Source organism: Castanea sativa, chromosome 1, assembly GCF_040712315.1.
Source record: "Castanea sativa cultivar Marrone di Chiusa Pesio chromosome 1, ASM4071231v1".
NCBI classification, from domain to species: domain Eukaryota; kingdom Viridiplantae; phylum Streptophyta; class Magnoliopsida; order Fagales; family Fagaceae; genus Castanea; species Castanea sativa.
Genome location: NC_134013.1, coordinates 17,147,257 through 17,170,301, shown reverse-complemented (window position 1 = coordinate 17,170,301; position 23,045 = coordinate 17,147,257). Strand labels below are relative to the sequence as shown.

The window sequence follows — 23,045 nt, the reverse complement described above, 5'->3', positions numbered from 1 at the left end:
TCTTTGATACCCAAGAGATAACACCCCTACCAAGAGTGAATATCCAACTAGACGTGGATTTGTTATCACTCACACTAGTAATCCAATTAGCATCTGAATAACCTTCCAACACAGCTGGAAATTCAGAATAAAAGAATCTCGAACTTATGGTTTTCTTTAAATAACCAAGAACTCTATCAATTGCTTTCCAATGATCCACACTTGGATTACTTGTAAATCTAGAAAGTTTGCCCACTAAAAATGATATGTCTGGTCTTGTATAATGCATAGCATACATCATGCTACCAATAGCACTAGCATACTTAAGTTGTGCTATTGCTCTTTCAGTGTTTTCACCCAACTTTATACTCCGATCGAAATGTGTATTTGCTTCCTTTTATATTAAGATGTTCAAATCTTTGAAGCACTTTCTCAACATAATGAGATTGACATAGTGCAAATCCCTCACTATGTCTTTTAATTTTGATGCCCAAAATAGTATCTACTTTGTTTAAATATTTCATTTGAAACATAGAAGAAAAATACTTTTTGGTTTCACATACACCTTTCATATCCATACCAAATATGATCATATCATCCACATAAAGGAATACAATAACACCATATTCCTTTGTGAATTTGGAATACATACATTTTTTGGAACTGTGCACAAAGCCATCCGACAAAATTGTTGAGTCAAACTTCTCATGCCATTGTTTTGGAGCTTGTTTCAAGTCATACAAAAACTTGACTAACTTGCAAACTTTCCTTTCATTTCTAGGAAGTAAAAAACCCTTAGGTTGTTCCATGTAAACTTTCTCATCAAGATAACCATATAAGAAAACTGTCTTAACATCCATTTGATGTACAATCAACTTATATATGAATGCGAGTGCTAACAACACACGAATAGACGTGATCCTAGCCACCGGTGCATAGGTATCAAAATAATCTACTCCTTCCCTTTGTTTAAAGCCTTTTGTCGCTAACCTTGTTTTAAAGGTTTGTATTGATCCATTTGTTTTATATTTCCTTCTAATGGCAAAACTTAAATACAATTCTTTAGATACAGTACCTTAGGCTCCCTACGTAAAATTTTGACATCTGTCCAATTTAACATCTCAAGCAAACGGCGTTTAAACTGTTTTTTTTTTCCTTCTTCCTTCTTTTTCCAGTACTACATACAGCTTCTCTTCCAAACCCAAAACCTTGCTCCCTCATTTTCTCAGTAACCAAATAGGAAATATCAAAAAATAAAAGCTAGATCTACTGGGTTTCAAACCAAAAAAGGGACCCTTTTCAACTATACCCGAAATTTCCACACTCTTAACATCAACAAAGCCATCGTGACAGCCTCTTTCATTATTTTGTCCACACAGAGAGAGAGAGAGAGAGAGAGAGAATCATAGATCAAAAAAGAAGAAAGGAAGCAGATACGCACACATCGAGAGAGAAAGAAAGAAAGAATCATAGATCAGGAAAGAAAGAATCATAGATCAGAAAAGAAGAAAGGAAACACACACACACCGAGAGAGAAAGAGAGAGATATGAGATTTTTTTTCTTGTTTTGGGTTTTGAAGACAAAGCTAGATTATACCCTTTTTCTTCTCAAGTCCAAGCTCACATGCAACAGGCCCCAGCTTACCAAGCAGCTTCATGAGAGAGAGATGTCATGAGTCTCTAATTAAATGTACTCATGACCTTTTTTCCATTTGTATATACTTTTGGTTTGGAGCATTTTCCTACTTTCTTTTTTTGGGTACCCTTTTTTCTTAGCTCTTCCCCATTATTTTTCTTTTCTTCAAGTAGCTTCTTTGATTATTTTCCTTTTCTTCAAACTCATTTTATTTTTTGATCTTTCTTGTTTGGTTACTAAGAAAATGAGGGAGAAAGGTTTTGGGTTGGGAAGAGAAGCCGTCTGCGACACGTACTGGAAAAATAAGGAAAAAGGAAAAAAAAAATTTAGTTTTAACGCCGTTTGCTTGAGATGTTAAATTGGAAATATGTCAAAATTTTAAATAGGGAACCTAAAGTATTGTACCTAAAGGTACTGTACCTAAATTTTGCCCTTCCTTCTAAATACTCATTTACAACCAATTGGTTTAGAACCAGTAGGTAGATCCACTAAGACCCAAGTATTATTGGATAATATTGAGTTCATCTCATCATTCACAGCTTCTTTCCAAAAAGCTGAATCTCTAGAAGTTATAGCTTCCTCAAATATTTTAGGATCATCCTCTGTGATACTTTAGGTATTTTATTTAGGATCACTTGTCTATTACCTTCAACAAGGTACAATTGAACTTAATAAAAAATGAAGTTTGAACCAAAGTCCTTTACTTTTCTTATCCTTTGACTCTTTCTTTGTTCACTTGGTGAACCACTTTCAATCCTTTTAGTGCCACCCAAATTAGTATTTGGATTAGAGTCACTTTGTTGTATTTGAGTAGGTATCAAAGCATTCATGGAATCTTTACTGAATTTATCCCCAATAAATACAACGTCTCTTGATTCCACCACTATATTAGAGCTTAAGTCTAATAATCTATATGCCTTTGAATTTTCAACATAACCTACAAACACATTTTTCATAGCTCTTGGTCCTAATTTTGTTCTTTTTGGATCAACCACTCTATAAAAGGCTAAACACCCCCACACTTTAATATAATCAAGGTTTGGTTTACTTCCATTTCATAACTCATATGGAGATACTTTAATCTTCTTGGAAAGTACTCTATTGTGCACATGATATGCTGTAAGCAATGTCTCTCCGCATAAATTAAAAGGAAGCTCTGCACTTAAGGTCATGATATTTACCATGTCTACAAGAGTCCTATTTTTTCTTTCAGCCAAACCATTTTATTGGGGTGTATAAAGGGTTGAACTTTGGTGTATTATACCATGTTCCTCACAAAACATAGAAAAATCATTAGGAAAATATTCACCACCTCTATCACTTCATAGGATCTTTATTTTCCTATCCTTTTGATTTTCTAGTTCAGTTTCATAACATTTGAACATGTCAAAGGATTCATCTTTATTTCTCATTAAATACACATAAGTAAATCTAGAGAAATCATCAATGAATGTAATGAAGTATCCTTTACCTCCTCTAATTGATACACTATTCAATTCACATACATCAGAATGTACAAGTTCAAGCATAATTGAATTTCTATTTGACTTAGAAAAAAAAGGTTTCTTTGTCATCTTTGCTTGAATACAAATCTCCCATTTCTTTTTATTGTTATGATTATATGAAATCATACCATGCTTTGACATAAATTTCAAATATTTGAAATTTAAATGTCCTAATCTAGCATGCCACAAATATGAAAAATCAACAATATAAGCACAACCAGAAACTTCTTTATTAATAATGCTTAGTTTGTACATTCCATTAGTAGCATATCCCTTTCCTACAAATATCTCATTCTTGGACAAGATTAACTTGTCCAATTCAAGTACATCTTTTACACCACTATTAAATAACAAATTGGCAAACACAAGATTCTTCTTGATATCGGATAAATGAAAAACATTGGTCAATATCATCATCTTGCCAAAACTCATCTTCACTTCAATGTTGCCCTTTCCAAGAACCTTTGCTTTATTGTGGTTACCCATCAACACTTGTTTTATGAAAGACTCATCATAAGTCTTGTATTGCTCCTTGTTGTTGTACACATGTACCGTGGCACCCAAATCAAACCACCAATCAAAAAGATTTGCAATCACAGCCATATGAACTTCAGCAATCATATCAATATGTATGCCACTTACCATAACAACAATTTCCTCAATGACATTTGTTTCAATGGCATTGCTTTCTTCATCCTTTTCCTTGTTCTTTAAGAGTTTACATTAGCGAATATAATAATTTTTCTTTCCACAATGGAAACATGCCCAGTTCTTCTTGTCCTTGTTGGGATTCTTGGAGTCGTTCTTCTTGAAACCATTCCCACTTTTGTTCACTTTCAAGTGCATATTGGTCTTACTCAAACTACCACTTTGAACATTGCTCACATTGTTCACATTCACTTTAGAATCGGTGTTAGTCACATCTCTAACCCAACTTTCCTCTTCAATTCGAAGATGTTGTCTAAATTGTTCTAAAGTGAGATCTTCAGACACATAAGCTTCTTCCTAAAATTATTCTAACTTGGTGGGAGTTTCGCAATGATTGCACCCACTTGGAATGATACAGGAATATTGATTGACAAATCACGAAATTTACTGACCAAAATTTGTAACTCATGCACTTGATCTAAAACTGATATATTACCAAGCATTTTATAATCAAAATATTTTTGAATAATAAACTTATTCGTACCTACTTTCTCAATTTTGTACTTTGCCTCCAAAGCATTCCAAATCTCCTTCAGTGACTTCATTGATGTGTAGAGATCATAGAGATGATCCGAAAGAGTATTGAGAATGTGTCATTTTCATATCAATTCATCTTCCTCCCGTTTCTTTCTTTGTGCCTTAATCTCATTAGTATCTTCATCACCTGCAATAGGAAAAGGCATCAAATTTGGGTCCAAGATATAGAAAAGTTTCAGGCATCAAATTTCATCTTGTCTTTCCATCAAGAGAAATTGGTTTCATCAAAGCGATCCAATTTCACCAACTCATGATTCAACATCTTTAACACTGAAACATCACTTGTTCCTTTCATCGTAGGAAATATTGTTTAAGATTGTTGGGGATATTACACGAAATAATAATGGAAGAACAAGGTTAACACAAAAGACAAACAGAAAATGGATAACTTGGAGACACTATATCGCTTTCCTTAGACAATATTTGCCCCCTACACTATTGTTGCTAAAGGGTTATCACAAATTTTTCCTCAAGATACAACCAAGATGTTGGGTTTTACAAAGAGCAATTCTAGAAAATGACCACAGGATTTCTTTTGTTTCTCTCTAACTTGTATATAAGCCTCTATTTATAACCATAGAGTTATATTTCATCAAAAGGCACGTACGAAGAGTTAAAATGTTTCATAAAACCGTTAACAAGGCTTGAAACCTCTTCAACATTTCTGAACAATCACCAAAAAATTCTGTAGAAAATCATATTTCACGATTTTCGATTGGTCAAAAATTGCTTTTAATCGATCAAGTGCTCTTTTCAATCGGTCAAATAGCAACTCCAAGCTTATTTTTTTACCATTTTCTATCGATCAAGCCAAAGCTTTGACCGAGTGAAAATACTAATTTTCGAATTTTCACTTAGAAAATTCCAAAACTTGAATTTTTACTTTATGAAACTATATTCTCTGAACTCAAACATCATTATTAGAACCCATCCTTGTATATACCTACATATACAACATTAAAGGTTGGATGGTGTACTATATACACCCATTCATCTGTCAAGTTCTATGCAAGAGTTGAAGAAAAATACAAAACTTTAAAGAGTTCTAACTCTTCCCTCTCCACTCTCTCTTCCTTTATCTAATTTGTGAAAGTGAGTCTCTTCTATACACTAAGTAGTGTGTGAGTGTTTGTGAGAGTAAGTGAGGAAATGCTCATCGGTATTTTTTTTTTCCAACAAAGTGTTATCAGAGCTAATCGGTTCGTGGTGAAAATGGCTATTGCTAATGGGATGGTGTCATTCCAATTTCCTCGACTTACCAAACAAAACTTTGAAAATTGGAGTATCCGAATGAAGGCGTTGCTCGGATCCCAATATGCGTGGGATATTGTGGAGAAAGGTTATGTGAAGTCACAAAATGAAGAATCTTTGACCTCAAACCAAAAGGAAGCCTTGCAAAAGTCTCGAAGAAAGATCAACAAGCTCTTATGTTGATCTATTAAGGTTTGGATGAAACTATGTTCAAGAAAGTTTCAAATGCAACTTCATCCAAGCAAGCATGGGAGATCCTTAAAAACTCTCTAACGGAAGTTGATAAAGTGAAGAAAGTTCGCCTTCAAACATTGAGAGGCGAGTTTGAAGGTTTGCACATAAAAGAATCTGAATATATTTCAGATTATTTTTCAAGGATGTTGGTAATTGTAAATCAATAGAAGAGATATGGTGAGAACTTGAATGATGTACATGTGGTAGAAAAAATTGTACGATTATTAACTTCTAAGTTTGACTATATCGTTGTGGCGATTGAGGAATCAAAAGACTTGGAGTTAGTGACCATTGATCAACTCATGGGATCATTACAAGCCCATGAAGAAAGGCTCAATAAGAAGAAGCAAGAGCTTTTGGAGCAAGTCCTACAAACAAAGCTCACCTTGGATTAGAAAGGTTGGCGTGAAAGTAGCCAAAGAGGCCGAGGACGTGGACATGGTAGAGGGAGTGAATCTGAAGGAAGGAATGGTCAAAACTCTCCTAATTATGAAGAGAGGGTCAGAGTTCACAATCCACATGAGATCGTGGAAGAGGAAGTTTCTTAAGACCATATAGAAGAAGGTATGATAAGTCTACTATCAAACGTTATAATAGTCAAAAGTATGGGCATTATGCTTCTGAATGTAAAAATGCCACTAACACTATTAAGGAGAAAGCTAACTATGTTGAAGATAAGAATAAAGAAGTGGAGCCGACTTTGTTGTTGGCATACAAAGAAGAAGATAGAAGAAAATGGTGCGTGGTATCTTGACTCTGGTGCTAGCAACCATATATATGGGAATAAAAGGATGTTTATGGAGATTGATGAATCAGTGGTCGGAATGTTACCTTTGGTGACTCATCCAAAGTTTCAGTGAAAGGGATAGGTAAAATTCTTATCCGTTTAAAGAATGGAGATCATCAATTCATTTCTGATATATATTATGTGTCAAGCATGAAAACTAATATTTTCAGTTTGGGACAACTCCTTGAGAAAGACTATGATACCCAGTTGAAAGATCGTAGTTGCTTAATAAGGGATCATCAAAATAATGTGATAGCTAATGTGCCTATGACAAGAAATTGAATGTTCTTGTTAAATATTCAAGTTGATGTTATTAGATGTCAAGGTTTATTTTAAAGATTCTTCTTGGCTTTAGCATCTAAGATTTAGGCACTTAAACTTTCGAGGACTATAGTTGTTGAAAAAGATGAAGATGATGAGAAAATTATCTTCCATTGAGCATCCTAACCAGCTTTATGAAGGGTGTCTCCTTGGCAAGAAATTAAGGAAGAGCTTTCCAAAAAAAGCTAGAACAAGAGCAACCAATCCATTGCAACTTGTTCATATTGATGTGTGTGAACCTCATCACTTGGTAAAAGTAACTACTTTCTTCTCTTTATTGATGATTTTAGTAGAAAAATGTGGGTTTATTTTTTGAAGCAAAAATCTGAAGCATTTGGTGCATTTAAGAAATTTAAGGCATTTGTAAAAAAACAGTGACCATGAAATTAAGGCCTTAAGATATGATAGAGGAGGCGAATTCACATCAAATGAATTCAAATAATTTTGTGAAGCAAATGGGATTCATCACCCTTTAACAGTTTCAAGGTCACCACAACAAAATGGTGTAGTAGAAAGAAAGAATCGTTCAATTCTTAATATGGCTAGAAGCATGTTGAAGAGTAAGAAAATGCCTAAAGAATTTTGGACTAAAGCAATAAATTGTGCAATCTATTTGTCCAATCATTACCCACAAGAAGTGCACAAGGAAAAACCCCACAACAAGCTTGGAGTAGGAAGAAGCTTACAGTTTCCCATCTTCATGTGTTTGGGAGCATTGCATATGCACATGTACCAAATCAAGAGAGGTCCAAGCTAGATGATAAAAGCAAGAAGTATGTGTTCTTTGGCTATGATCCAAGCTTTAAGGGCTATAAACTCTATAATCCGAGCACTGAAAAAGTCATCGTTAGTTGAGATGTGGAATTCGACGAAGAAAGTACATGGGATTAGAGCACCCAAAAAGAGGAGAAGTGTGATTTCTTTCCTCTATCTGAAGAGGAAGAGTAAGGGAATGAAGTTCATGAAAAGCCTATCACTCCACCTTCATCACCAGTAGTATCATCTCCCACTCATGAAAGTCCATCATCATCATCTTTGCTAGAAGGAAGTTCTAGTGAAAGACCAAGAAAAATGAGAAGTCTCCAGGATCTTTATGATTCAACAGATATTATAGATGACATAACACTTTTTTGTCTGTTTAATGATTGTGAACCTACAAGATTTGAAGAAACAGTACGAGACAAAAAATGGAGAAACACTATGGGCGAAGAGATCAAGGCAATAAAGAAGAATGATACATGGGAGCTTGCAACTCTTCCAATTGGAAAGAAGACAATTGGTGTAAAATGGGTGTACAAGTTGAAGAAGAATGCAAAAGGAGAGGTAGAGAGATACAAAGCAAGATTAGCGGTGAAAGGCTATAGTCAATGGCAAGGTATTGATTATGAGGAGGTATTTGCCCCAGTTGCTCGTTTAGAAACTATACGATTGCTAATTTCTTTAGCAGCTCAGAATCAACGGAGAATTTTCCAAATGGATGTAAAATCCGCATTTTTGAATGGCTACCTTGAGGAAGAACTTTATGTTGAGCAACCTATAGACTATGTTGTAAAGGGGCAGGAGGATAAAGTTTTGAAGTTTAAGAAAGCTCTATATGGCCTAAAACAGGCACCAAGAGCTTGGAATAGTAGAATTGACAAATATTTCCAAGTTAATGGGTCTTCGAAATGCCCACATGGACATGCGCTTTATTGTAAGGTGCATAAAAATGGAGATATCTTAATTGTTTTCTATTTGTAGATGATTTGATTTTTATAAGCAACAATCCAAGTATGTTTGAAGACTTCAAGAAAGCAATGACTATGGAATTTGAAATGACAAATATTGTACTCATGGCCTATTATCTAGGCATTGAAGTGAAGTAAATGGAGGATGGGATTTTTATTTCCCAAGAAGGTTATGCAAAGGATATTCTTAAGAAGTTTGAGATCTTAAATTCCAATCCAGCTAGCACCCCTGTAGAATGTGGAGTGAAGTTGTCAAAGCATGACGATGAAGAGAAGGTTAATCCAACATTCTTCAAGAGTTTGGTTGGAAGTTTGAGGTATTTAACATGCACAAGACCAGAAATTCTTTTTGGCTTTGGACTAGTTAGTCATTACACGAAAGCACCGATGATGACTCATTTGAAGGCTGCCAAGAGAATTTTTTGTTATTTAAAAGGTACACTAGATTATGGATTGTTGTATTCACTGTCTAAAGATTTTAAACTTGTTGGCTACGGTGATAGTGATTGGGCCAGAGACATGGATGATAGAAAGAGTACTATTGGTTTTGTATTCTATATGGGTGATACTGCATTTACATGGACGTCCAAAAAGCAGCCAATCATGACTCTTTCCACTTATGAAGCTGAGTACATTACTGTTATCTCTGGTGTTTGTCATGCAATTTGGCTTAGACGTTTATTGAAAGAGTTGCAAATGTTTATGAAGAAGTTACGAAGATATATGTGGACAATAAGTCAGCACTAGCTCTTGCAAAGAATCCAGTCTTTCATGACCGAAGCAAGCACATCGACACAAGGTATTATTGTATTCGAGAATGTATTGCAAAAAAGGAAGTTCATCTTGAGTTCGTGAAATCACATGATCAGGTTGCAGATATACTCACTAAACCACTCAAGTATGACACATTCAACAAGCTGCAAGCCTTACTTAGAGTAATCAAGAAAACAAGTTCTAGGGGATGTTAAAAGTTAAACTTGTTTTTAATTAATCTTTCGTAAATAAGTGTGAATTTCATAAGTTAATGTAGTGGGAGGTTTATTGAAATTATGTATGGGATTTATGAATGTAAGAGTTAGAAAAATAAATGTAATGGGAGTTAAAAGGTGGATGGTGTACTATATAAACCCATTCATCCGTCAAGTTCTATGCAAGAGTTGAAGAAAAATACAAAGTTTTAAAGAGTTCTAATTCTTCCCTCTCCGCTCTCTCTCCATTTATCTAATTTGTGAGTGTGAGTCTCTTCTATACACTAAGTAGTGTGTGAGTGTTTGTGAGAGTGATTCTTCCCTCTCCGCTTTCCTCTGTACACATTAACAGAATCATACTTCTAATTTCATTAAGAAAAAATTGCCCTCAGCAGCTAAGGTAATATAAAAGTTTACAAAAGAAGGAGATATAACTGAAGAAAATCAATAAGATGGATCTCACACTTACAATGACCGTGGAATAAAAATACGAAACATAAATTTAATAAGAGAGGCCAGGCCTATCAAATATCAATACAACATTACACAAGAGGCCCCCAAATCAAGTGATAAATAATTTCTGATAAAAAAATTGATCAGAATCCGAAGGCATGCCCAACTACTAGCAAAGCTGTGGCAACAAATGGCCATATACGACAGGTTTGAGACCAATCATAAGCACCACTGCAATCGTCATTAGCACCACTAAAGCACCCAGGTCTTGTTACCTTAGCCACACCTCCCTCTACAGCAAAGCTGCTGTTGGTGTTGCCATTACTGAACAAGAGACACCAGAAATAGGGAGCCACACCATCGGTGCTAGTCACAGCAGCTCCGACTTCAGTGTGAGTCTTATTGGAAATTATTTCTAAGCTTTTGTTGTTCTTCATCAGGACGTCTGAAAATGCTTCTGAAGGACCAACATAATGAGACTGGCAGCCAAGTACACGACCAGTAATAGGAGAGAGGGTTGAGACCAGAACACCACAGTCGGGGGCAAAAGTTTGAGCAAATTCGGATTCAGCAGGCTTCTTCCCATTAGGCCCTCCTACTGCACCGCAATCACCTTGGTAGGCTTTTATGTACTGCAAAGCGATGCAGGCCAGGCCAGGGTTGTCATAGAGGGATTTCAACTTCTGTGCAGTTCTATTGTTGTTAAGTGCAGCCACTAACTGATCAGCAGGGTTATTGGTCACTTTTACTGCAATTTTCATTCATAATATTACACATGGCAAAAATAGAAATTTGTTAGAAATATATGTTTTTTGATAAGTAAATCATGAATAAGAAAGAAATATATATTTTTTGATAAGTAATTACATGAACAAGAAAGAAATATATGTTTGCAGCAGTGACTTGAACTATTTGAGAGCATATAGCAGATAGGAAAGTCAAATTGAGTCCCAAGGAAGCAAAATATATAAGTTATGTCAACATATAATAAAAACCATAATTGAAAAATAAAAAATTAGAAGCAATTAATGAGTAGAAGAATAGAAAGGGATAGGGGGGGGGGGGGGTGAGAGGAAAGGTACACGTTCAGGCCGGGAGGATGCTAATGACAAGCTAGCAATTGAAGATCTCCATGTTCTTGAGGTTAAAAAAATACCAGATTATCCATACTACAGCATGAGACCACCCCATAGGACTTAATCATGAAATTACCCACCAATAGTGACATGTATCCAGTAAGACCAATAACTGTAAGATCTATCACCTATTTCCTTTCTGATAGAACATGCAATTAACAAAGTTAACTTCATCAATTTGTATGTACTGAGACATGTAAATTTATCTGAACTTCTGGCAGGTTTGCTCTATACATCTGTGTATGTGTGGAAAGAGGATTAAGAATTTAAGATAGAGTTTTAGAACGTTCGTAAAACCCCTAGAATAAAAGTGTTTCTTTTAGCCAGCTATATATCACAGATTTCTACATAAGGAAAGAGCTATGAAATATGTCCTAAGAAGGTTAAAATAACTATAAGAACTTTAAGCGAAAGGATTTCGCTAGCCTTCCAAGAACCAATCCAGCTTTATTTCCTATGATTGCTTTATCTTTCTTTCTTCCCCCTGATTTCCTAGACTTGTTCTTATCTCAACTTTGTTTTGGTCGTGTATGGTCTCAATAAATAATTATCATGGATGAGTTGGTGAAGTATGAGTGAATATTGTTGGAAATTGCCTCAAATTTCTATTTTGGACTTGGATCTGTTTGTTTTTCTAGGTGTGAAAAGAAAGTCTACTCCTTGTAAAAGAAGTATTGTTTGTATATCTTGTTTGCCAAGGAATTGAAGTTGTAGCCTTATATATATAGATAGTATTAAAAGGATTTGATAATTTTGGCCCAATGGTCCTCCTATACGCAGAGAAGGGAAGGACTTAGAAAAAGATACCAATGTCTAGAGTTCTCCAAAGTAAGCAATTGAGAGCTTAAGCCTTGCACAAATTCTTGCTTTGGTTGTGAGTGTGTGTGTGTGTGTGTGTTTGTTATTCTTTATTTGCTTTTATTGTATTTTTACAAATCGGTGAGTGCTATTGCACAACATATATTATTAATACTATGTGCTCACAATCCACTTTTTTCTTCCGCATTTGTTCTCCAAAATTATATTGCAGCTGTCTTTACCGATGGGTGGTACAAGAAATGTTCTAAGGAGACTCCCAATTCCAAAAGGCAGCTTTAATAGGTGGAGCCCTAGAGGTGAATTTTTTTCCCATTTTAGATAAAGATTTTATTTGCGTGTGCGTGTGTGAGAGAGAGAGAGAGAGAGAAACAATAGCAGGAAACCAAACTGTGGTGATGTCAATACATTAAGAGACATCCAATAACCCACACTGAGGTCTTACCAGAAGATGTTCAAGTGTACTAATAAAGCTTTGAGAATGCACTCTAAACCTGTAGGAACTTAAACCAAGTTATATTAAATAAATGTTGAGGTGTTTTATTTATTTCTATTGTCTTATTGTCAGTTTTAATAATGTATGAGAATCAATCACTAGAGAATAGCCTTAGGGCTTTTGGGTTCGAATTTATTCCTGTTATACATGATGATGTGGTGGAGGTGGAGTGGTGACAAATAAGCAGTGACTAGCATCCCCACATGATTTTGGCTCTTCAGAATATGTATGTGAGATTCAATGTTTAATTGCTGTGTTATTTTGAGTTCTACAAAACCTATAGGTAACAAGAAGGAAATGGCCGGCTTGACTTCTTAATATATAAGAACGGAGAAAAACAAAGGCAGAAAATCCTACATTGACAACCCATCTGATGATTTCAAGGCTCTGCCTTGTACTGGGGGTTCAAATGGAAGAAGGAAAAAAAAAACCCTGAAATTGCATAATAATAAAAAAATCAAAATCAAGATCTATAATTTGTTTTCCTTTCCTTCTCTTCAATTTCTCAGGAACCAAATAAATCATTGAAAGAGGGTGTTCTTAGGTAGTGTAAGAGCTTTAACTAAAAAAGTCCCACCAGAGACATCAACTAACTAATGACTCTGACCTTAAGCCAGAGATCTAATCAACAAAACTGCTTCACTCTTAAATTCTCAACAAAAAGACACATGTTTCAAGTAAACACTTAAGGTTTTTATTCAGACATGGGTTAGCTACATTAATGGAAATATCAAAGAGACGCGCATTCAGACAAACAATACATAAGTTCTGAATCAGATCAAGCATCTAATAAATGCACACTATAATTCAGTTGGGTTTCAAATCTTTAACATGCACACATTCTTCAAAATCACACTATGATCATACATACATACATACATACATACAAAGAAATGCAAGTTTTTTTTTTTTAAGGCAATGTAGATTTGGAGGAGACTTACTTTGAGTAGCTGCAGCAGAAACTAAGAAGAAGAGAAGTGAAAGTAAGAGAAGCCATGGAGTCTTTGTCATTTTTGCTCTTGCTTTTGAAACTAGAAACAGCGAGTGTGAGAGAGAGAGAGAGCTGAAGCAGAGGTGAGTAAGTAATACGTCTGCTTCAATCGCTTGTCTAGAAAAGCCTGTGATTTGGATTTTTTTTAATCCTTGAAATGCCACCAACCGGGTTTCTGCTCCAACCCGAGTCGCAAATAAATAAGAAAAACTGCTCCTAATAGCTTTTTCTTTTTTTAAGAATAATTATTTATTAAAAAGAAAGAAGCGTTAATTTTATCAAAATACAACTTTTGTATATCTAATTAAAATAATTTAAGCGACATCGAAGTGTTTTCTGTATTATTTATTTTTAGAATACTAAACCTCAATTATCAAATTTAAAAATAGATAAATAATTCAATATTGTTATTTTTATTTAACATTGGATTTTACTTGTACGTAAATATTCCAATAAGTAACTTGCCAGACTTCTAGTAAGTTTTGAGAGAGAGTTAAAGCATCAGCATTGAATGGGCTAAAACGCAAATGCTGGTCAAATCCCCAAATAATTTACCATTGAGGGAGAAGTCCATCAGATGTTGGGTTTTGTAACAATTGCAAAAAAGAAATACGATAGAGCTACAGTGCGATTTTAAACATAGAATCGCACTGTAGCTCAATGGTAAACGTTATATTGATATTTTATAGTAAATATCAATCCTCTCTCTCCATTGTCTTCTCTCTCCTCTCTTTGTAGATTGCATCATCTTTGTCTCTCTTTCTTTCTACTCTCTCTTCTTCAACGGCATGGAGGCAACGGCGTGGAGACTCAATCAGCTTCTATGGTGGAGGCGTGGAGGTCGTGAGTTTGTTCATGGGTTTCCGGCGTTTGGGTCAGATTTGGGTGGCGTTTGGGTCAGATTTGGGTTGGCGATTGGTGTTTGGGTTGGCGTTTTGGGGATTTGTTTCGATGGGTTTGCTGGGTTTGATGATGGATTTTGACTTTTGATTTTGATTTGGTTGCATGGGTTTGTTGGGTCGGCGTGATGGTTTTTTTTTTTATTGTGATTGTGATTTTGATTTGGATTTGTTCCGATGGGTTTGCTTGGTCAGCATGATAGATTTTTTTTATTATTTAATTTTGATTTGTTCCGATGGGTTTGCTGGGTCAACATGATGGTTTTTTTTTTTTTTTTCCAGTTTCGCCGATCTAGGTTAATATGGATGATGGAGGAGTTGGGTTAATTTGGATGATGGAAGAGTTGGGTTAATTTGGATGAGGAGGAGTAGTATGGAAGAAGGTCAAAAGTAAAGGAATGGAGAATTCTGAAAGGTACACGCGTGGAGGATAAAATTGAGAAAAAACAAAAAATGAAAAAATATATTTTATTGTGAAGATATATTATTTTAATGAGTAGAATAAAAAAACAAAAATTAAAATGTTGGATATATTAAAAAATGATATTGTTTAATTGATAAAGTAAGTTTTTAGATAATAAAATAGGATAGAATTGAAATAACATAAAATTTAAATTATATTCTTTCTAAATTTTCAAGAAAATGTTGAGTAAAAGTAATACCTCTGTCAGTTGTCGGTGCATGGATCCTATAGCTTGATTTATATTAACGCTTAACATAATTTAGAAAAAGGAAAAAGACGGCAAGAACAACTTTAAAATGGAGAGAGAGGGAGAGATCTGAGGGCAAAACTGTCATTTAATAACACAGACATTTTTCGTGAAAGTCATAAAAAAGAGAGGAACAAACGGATAAGACCCATCACCCATGCTTGTTTAATAGTATTATTACCTCTTATCTTTTTTAGACAACAACACCACCGGGAGAGAGTAAGAAACGGGTCGGAGGACTCGAATGTTGTGCGGAGCGGGCATGGCCACCCCTGCGCACGTTAGCATCAAGCCTTTCTTCGATTCCTTAAGCTTCCTTCATTCTCTCACAACCGCAAAAAAAGCTAATAAGTCGAATTTGGCGCTAACGAGAACGAGGTGCGCATTGTACTCAGCGTCACCGTCACCACCGCCAAAATGGCGGGAAAGTAGGCGATTGGTCAACATGTCCCTCGTCCTCTCAGTCTCACACTTCCTCCTTATCCCCAGCTGTACGAGATCTCTTTCCTCTCCAACTATAACACTATTTAATTATTTTATTTTGTTAAATTATCCTCTGTCTCAAAAAGCAATTGAAAACAATGAATTTTAATCATTAATCATAATTCTAAGTTCTAACATATTCTTTTCTAGCTTTTTCTTCTTCTTCTTCATTTTTTTTTTTTTTTTTTTTTTAGCTTTTAGTTTTCCGAAATTTACTTTTCTTGGCAAGCAAGCAAAGTCGATTGAGTTTTTCCTTCTTCTTTTTTTGCAGATGCTATGGCAGGTGGCTTTTTCGATAAATATGTGAAACGGTAATGACTAATGAGTAATGACTATGGCATGGACAATTATTCTCACTCACTGGTTGTCATATCATCACTTATTTCACATTTTGAGTGTTGACATTAATAATAATAAAATTATAAAAAATAAAAAATTGTGTACATTATTTTCATATTCTAAATTTATAATCGAAAATAAGTCCAAATTTTGTTGAGTTACGGCAATAAAGATTAAAAATGCGGGTCTAGACTCTAGAGCTTTTTCTCAACATGGATAAGGATCTTGTGATGTGCAATTAATGATCACAGAATATGCCATGTTTCTTGGAGTCCAAGGGCCACAGCCTGATTTCATTTTAGCTTTATGCCTTGAATTAATGTATCTTACCACATATTCTTGTTGTTGTATGATTCAACAACCAGGAAAAAACTTGATCCATTGGAAGTTTATATACCGGCTGTCATATTGACGCAGTTACAGATCAAGGACTTAGGTAAGCTCTTATATCATTTCATTTTATAATGTAACTTTTGTTTGATTTACTATGCTTTATTTGGCATCACTCTTGTATATTTGGTCACATTTAGATTATACTATTACTAGAATATAGGTTATAATCTAAGTACTCCTTAATGTTTGTGTGTGTGTGCGCGCGCACCCTGCGCTTGTATGGGTGCTCATGCGTGTTTATGTTGTCTTTTCCTCTTCTTCCCACTTTGTTAGATCATGTTGCTGCTTTTTTTCTTTTTGTTCTCCTCCTGTACATAAACTTTAAGTGTGCTATGCTCCTAGTGTTTGGCTTGTATAAGCATTGTAAAAGGTTAATAAACAAGGTGTAAGAGTACTTATATTTATCTTCCTAGTAGTACAGAGAAATCTTTAGAAGTTGATCAACCCCAATATGGTAGCTGCCGATCTCTACTACGTTCTGGCCCCGCAGCATCCCTCCGTGTAAATATTAGAGCGGTAAGTTGAGGCTTCCTTGTACTTTTGAGTATTCTGTATGCTTTCCTCTGTCCAGTTCTGGTCTGCTTCTAATTCTTAGCATAAAACAATTTCTCATGCTTTTTGTTTGACACAATTAGTTGAATAATATTCTTCGGGCTCAATATGAATGCTTGAAGCCTTTATGTCTTAGTGGGGGTTTTATACAATACATGTCTCACTTTCACTAGGATATGAAAATATGATGTGCAACAAGTTTCCTTTAAATTTCTTGAGAAGCAAGATCATCAAAAATCAAGGCAAATGGTGTGATGAAAATTTTTAGGCTATTTTTGTAACTTTATTTTTAGAAAAGCTTGTCAAAAACCATAAAAAGTTCTAATAAATATGCTTTGATCTAGAATGGTTTATTAGATTGAAATAAAATAATATCTCTAAGAACTTTCTCTCAAGCTATGGTGGATTCTTGATTTCGTTCTCCTTAAATTTTCAAGGTATTTATTAAGCTAGAGCAAGATCTAGCCTACTGTTCTTTTTTTCTACATTAGGTAGTATTAGAGTGTTTTAACGATTTAATATGGTGAACAATGAGGTTGAGTGTAACTACTTTTTTTGTAAGTTACACACATATCCAATGGGTTTTGAACACACAACCTTACTCTCCACCTTACACTTACAAGGAGAGGAGGGGATAGGTGCTTTGAGTGGTGTTGAGGGCTCAACAGCAAAGTACCAAACAGCATTTCTAGGAGATCTGTGAAATGCTTACTGCTTTTGGGCTTAATACCAATATAAATCATGAATATGATGTGGATAATGGTGTAGGAGACAAAACTCACGACCTATCTGGTGGTTGATGTGGCCATGTCAATCCCCTTATAGGCAACTAGACAATTTAGAAGACAGAGATGGAGAATATGCAGGGTACCAAAGGGAAGGATGATGTAACAAAGAGATTGAGGATTAACGTCTGAGGGACAGTATTTCTTGTTCTGGTAAAAACCTCAATATTGAATCCTTTCTTGATTGGATTTACAATGTTGATGGTTTTTTGGGATGATGGATATGTCGGGTCAGAAACTAGTCGAACTTATCATGTACATACTAAAAGGCATAGTTTCTACTTGGTGGGATCAGGTATAGAATAATGAATCATTGGCTGCGAGGCAAAGGGCTGATGAGAACATGGGGGAAATTGAAGCAATTACTAAAGAATAGATTTTTGCAACTTGATTATGGTTTAAGATAGATAATGTATCCCATAATTTATGAAGAAATTTCTTCTCTTTGCAACATTATGTGATTTGTCACTTACAAAGGCGTATCAAGCATTATGATATATCAACAGTCTAAGATTCTCAATTCAAGAAAAGATTGGGTTGCAACCTCTGTGGATAGTAAAATGAGGCTCAATATGATGTTAAAGGTAGAGAGAGTATTGGCACAACAACTAGCTGACAAAAGTTTTACCAAGTTGAAGAGAAATTAGTTATGACACTATCTTTGCACTTCCTAATTTCAGTAGTGTTTAAGCTAAAGCATGTTGCAAGTGGTGTTCGGATAGGTGCTTTTTCTTTCTCATGAGGGTTGTTTAGTCACTTTTCAATTTTCACAAAAGAAGTTAAACGAAAAAAGAAAAAAAGAAAACAAAAAAGGTCCACTTATGAAAGATTTGTACCTAGTTATTTAGGTCTTGAATCAGACGGAGCATTGTCTATGTATCCAAGGAAAAGCGTTAATCACATATGCTCTATGCCCCAAAAGGACTAATCTAGTCACAATTGAGGGTCCTCATAATTGCTTATAAATCCCAAATCAATCTAGTATTTGGCCGATGTGAGACTCAGCACACACATAACACACACTCAACTAATTCAATTCAATATCTAATTGATCTGGGGTATCACATTTAATTCCAAAAGAGTTCTTAATTTATCATGACCCTAGATCCTTGAAATACTTCAACATGCAAGAACACCTTAACAAGATGCTTGAAAGGTGGACATTTAGCTTGGAATAATTTTGTTATGTAATGAAATATAAGTTTGATACTACTAATCAAGTTGGTGATGTTACTTTCCTGTTAACCTCAAGCAATGAAGCGGATGGATTTGAATGCTTAATAGAATTGTATGAGGTCAATGAAGACTTTGGTGAGGTTTGGAAAAATATTTGATTTTATTGAAGCAGCCCCAAAGATGGCTATTTATTCGTAGGAAACCAGTTGTGCATTCCTCGGATTTCCCTCTGATAAAAAATTATTTGGGATGTACATGAAAGCAGACTTGTTGGTCATCTAGGGCATGGCAGTCTATGGCTAGTGTTGAGGAGTGCTATTATTGACCTTAATTGAAGAGAGATATGGAGAATTTTGTTTTAATTGACAAAATCTATTATTAGGTCCTCCAAAAGGAGTAAAGGCACATTGGGGTATAGACTTTGTGTTTTCATTGTTGACAGGTCTTTCAAGTCTCTATTGCAAGACTATTTGATGCTGTGCCTTCAGCAAAATTTTTCTTTACAGAGATTGTGTGGTTGCGTGGTGTTTCAAACTCTATTACCTTTGACCGTGAATCAAAATTCCTTGTTCACTTTCAGCTTACTTTGTGGAAGATATCATATGCGAGTTTTAATAATAGGAGTACTATGCACCCTTAAATTAATAATTAAACAGAGGTGATGAATAGAACTCTTGGGAATTTAATTCATAACGTTTGTCGGGATTAAATGCACAAGTTAAGTTTGCTTATAATAGTGTAGTCTACAGTTCCACTAATCGGTCAAAATTCTCTATTATTTACAAGAAGGTTCTAAAGCATGCATCAGACTAAATCAAATTGGCTTAAAGTTCTTGGTTTAAGCATAGCAGAAATCAAAACGGTGGAACATTTTTAGTTAATTAAATCAGCCCTGGCAAACATAAAGAAGCCAATTTAAAGTATAAGATGGTAGCTGATAAACATTGAAGGAAAAAGTTAGGAGATAAAATCATGGCTATTTGAGCACAGAGAGATTTCCTTCTGCCACCAAGAAGTTGAAGCTGAAGAAACACAGTCCCTAAACAATTTCAAAAAACATAGACTACTCCTTGCATGCCACTTCATGCAAAATTTAACTCGAGGGGAGAGTTTATCAGAAGTGGAAGGAACTAATTTAAAACAGGTTTCTTTGGAATTACTCAAGAAACAGGATTCAGACTAAGGTGAATGATGCATAGCCCATAATTTTTTTACCCGTATGTTTATGCCAACGTTTAGTTATTTTGTTTTTACTTTTTAACCTATTTTATTCTGTTAATTTAGTCTTTCGGCAGAGTTGCCTAATGTGTTCTCATCTTGTGCTAAAAGCCCACCTCAAAATTTATGAACTTATGCACCCCAAATAATATTACTGTAATTAATGCCAAAATTGGTCACACTTCCAACAGCCACGAGTCTTGACCACCAGTTATGCAAGTTGCAAGGGCCTCTGAAATTGATCAGAGATATTCTGATCAGTCATTAATTCTGATCTAGTCCTCCAAATGGTTCGTTAAATGATCATGGTAATGTGTTTCAGGCATATGTATCACACATTTTCAGCTTGCCTCTAATTACTTGTACTGTTATACATCATGAAGTGTTGCCTTTTATTGTTTTTTGTTACCAACTCACTGTGTTCTTGCATCACTCTCCATGCTCATTTACATTTCCATTATGGCAGTTTTTTATATACCTGAGTTCCTAAGAGCTTTGGAAATTTTCTTCGGAACTATAGGTGGCACAATATGCTTCAGACAATGGCAATGGTAAAACTGCTTCCAATAATGTTGATCAATGTCTCAGGTACATCTTATCACTATTGATGAAAATCATCATATTACATTGCGTAAAGATTGAGTGGGTCTGTAATTTTGCTCTGTAATTGTTTACACTTAATGATGGATTGTAGGAACTGAGTGTCTATCTAGAAAATCGACACACTTTAGTGCTAGATTTACGCAAAAGGCCAGTATGGGGGGTACCACAACATCCAGCCAGCTGGTATAATAAAATCAGGTTCAACCTATCCAGGCAGTATTTCTCAAACTAAAGAATAAAAATAAAAATAAAAAATCTCTCATTCAAAATCATTAGTGTTTCCAGAAAGATTTTGGACCATATTACTGTTGGGTTTCACCAGAAATGATTGCTGTAGAACTGTTGTGTCTGGCTGTCCTGGATTTCTTATTTCAGGAAGTCATAAGTAGCTTCTTCAAATGATAAAATACCACCTTTGTGGCAAAGTAACAATTTACCAATCTTCATGTTCCTTTTTATTTAAAGGACTTCGTTATTTGAGTAGCATGAGATTCAAATTTAACACAATGCTCTTCATTTCTGGATAAGGAAAATCCGATTTCAGTCTCACTTTCTAATTGCAAGTTTGTTTCATTTCAAATTGTATATTTGCCTAAATAGCTTGTGGGATTCATTCATGAAGATCATATGTTTGTAGGTTCACAGAACTACACCTGGTTAACTTTCTTGAATCAAACTCCCATAGGTAAAGTGCAATTTAAAAGTCGTAATTAAGCCACTGAGCTGCAGCTCAGTTAGTACGGTACCCTAAATAACCTCTTTGGTTAGAGGTCATGGAGTTGAATCCTGACAAGGCTTGGTCCTCAGGGCAGATTCAAAACCAGTCTGCTTTGTAGAATCTACCTAGCATGCCTTTAATTTATTATATTGATAGACTTGCTGATGGGTATGCCTAATTGGAATATGTGTATATATATTTTCTAGGGTCCATTGTAGGCGTATTGGACATTTGGACTACACAATGGGAGGTAGCCCTCTCCCTTCCATTGTATGCCGAGTGTGCCAACCCATGTGCCAACCCATGCTGAGTATTAAAATTGTCCCAGCTAACAAATATGACCATGTCGGATTTAATGCTATGTTGTGCAAATAGCTCCCCCAAGATTCAAACCAATTATAGTAAAGACAAAAAATAAATTACCAAGCACAAACACTAAGAGAACATAAGAATTTATGCGGTTTGGTAATATACTTGTGTCCAATACTTGCGTCCACAGACGGCTATTGGGAGAAAGTTTAACTATGAAAAATATGAATATTACAACAGTGGCATAAGGATTCTCTCAACAAATCCAAACCCCAAATAACCCTAGGTCTCTCTCACAAAAGGCACATGGCAAGACTAGAATTTCTCTGAAACCTAATTCCCTAGTGACAACACAAGAGAGAGCATCACACACTAGAAGTTAATGAGGCCAAAATACTTATACATATATAAAACAAAGTTGGCTAGGGTTTAAAGTAATCATTGTCACACATATACATAGAAATTAAGTCAGCTAGTATGTATGCGGCGGCAATTCAAGCCACACCATGTAACATGCTAATTATCATAGGTTCACAAATTGCCATCAACCAAATTTAAGTCCTGTGAAATCTGTACTTCTGCAGAGCCTTGGAGGATCTTGATTCCTTACTTCTAAATGCTTCAAGAAATGATCCAGGAGCCTCAGTTGAATCAATGAAAGGAAAGATCAATATTGCCCTTAATGCTCTAGACAGGTAATGTGTTGAACAAATCATATATTATGCACCTCGATACTGTGTTTCTAGTATGCATGACATAATCTTCTTTTGTATTGTATACTTTAAATGTGCAATTAACCAAGGAAGCTAAGAAGCTTTCCATTTTACAGCCTGCTTCAAACTGTACCTTCTGATGTGCTAGAGAAAGGGAAGGCCGTGGCTGATTCCTATATGATTAGAGAAGATGTGGAACCTGAAATTTTGGACCCAGAAATGCAGAAGTTGGAATCAATTTTATGAATTAATGTACCATGAATCTCACCTAATACCTGATGTAGCTTCTTATTGTTATATGATCAAATCTTAAACATTCTCTAGGTTATATATCGCAAGCATTTATTACTTTCCACATAATGTCTGGATCACAGAAGGGTGGATTTGCAGTAAACGGAATGGGCTGCTTTTACTAATGTTAACGTCAATCGTTATGAAAGTCTACGGACATCTCACAACACACTAAAGTGGTCAACTATGAGTCTATGAGTAGTGGACACCTTTTGTCCACTTTTTACATGGATCCATCACTTGTTTTCTACTACTCACAATCAACCTTTTCAACAAATTGTAAAATTGGGTGTGTTTGTGGTGTTGTTGAT

General features: G+C 35.2%; 2 protein-coding genes across 2 annotated transcripts; one reads left to right on the top strand and one right to left on the bottom strand.

The window, feature by feature from the left end:
* Positions 1 to 10,084: 10,084 nt before the first annotated feature.
* Positions 10,085 to 13,708, bottom strand: LOC142610531 (uncharacterized). Its single transcript, XM_075782355.1, has 2 exons — positions 13,496 to 13,708; positions 10,085 to 10,854 (listed from the first exon to the last, which is right to left on the bottom strand). Exons 1-2 carry the CDS (start codon positions 13,563 to 13,565, stop codon positions 10,250 to 10,252), a joined length of 675 nt encoding a protein of 224 aa, XP_075638470.1. The 5' UTR covers positions 13,566 to 13,708; the 3' UTR covers positions 10,085 to 10,249.
* A 1,596-nt stretch (positions 13,709 to 15,304) lies between these two features.
* On the top strand, positions 15,305 to 22,803 carry LOC142621760 (uncharacterized). Its single transcript, XM_075795115.1, has 7 exons — positions 15,305 to 15,645; positions 15,909 to 15,948; positions 16,342 to 16,412; positions 16,791 to 16,885; positions 20,621 to 20,688; positions 22,315 to 22,425; positions 22,560 to 22,803. The coding sequence occupies exons 1-7, from the start codon at positions 15,399 to 15,401 to the stop codon at positions 22,687 to 22,689; spliced, it is 762 nt and encodes a 253-aa protein (XP_075651230.1). The 5' UTR covers positions 15,305 to 15,398; the 3' UTR covers positions 22,690 to 22,803.
* Positions 22,804 to 23,045: the final 242 nt, after the last annotated feature.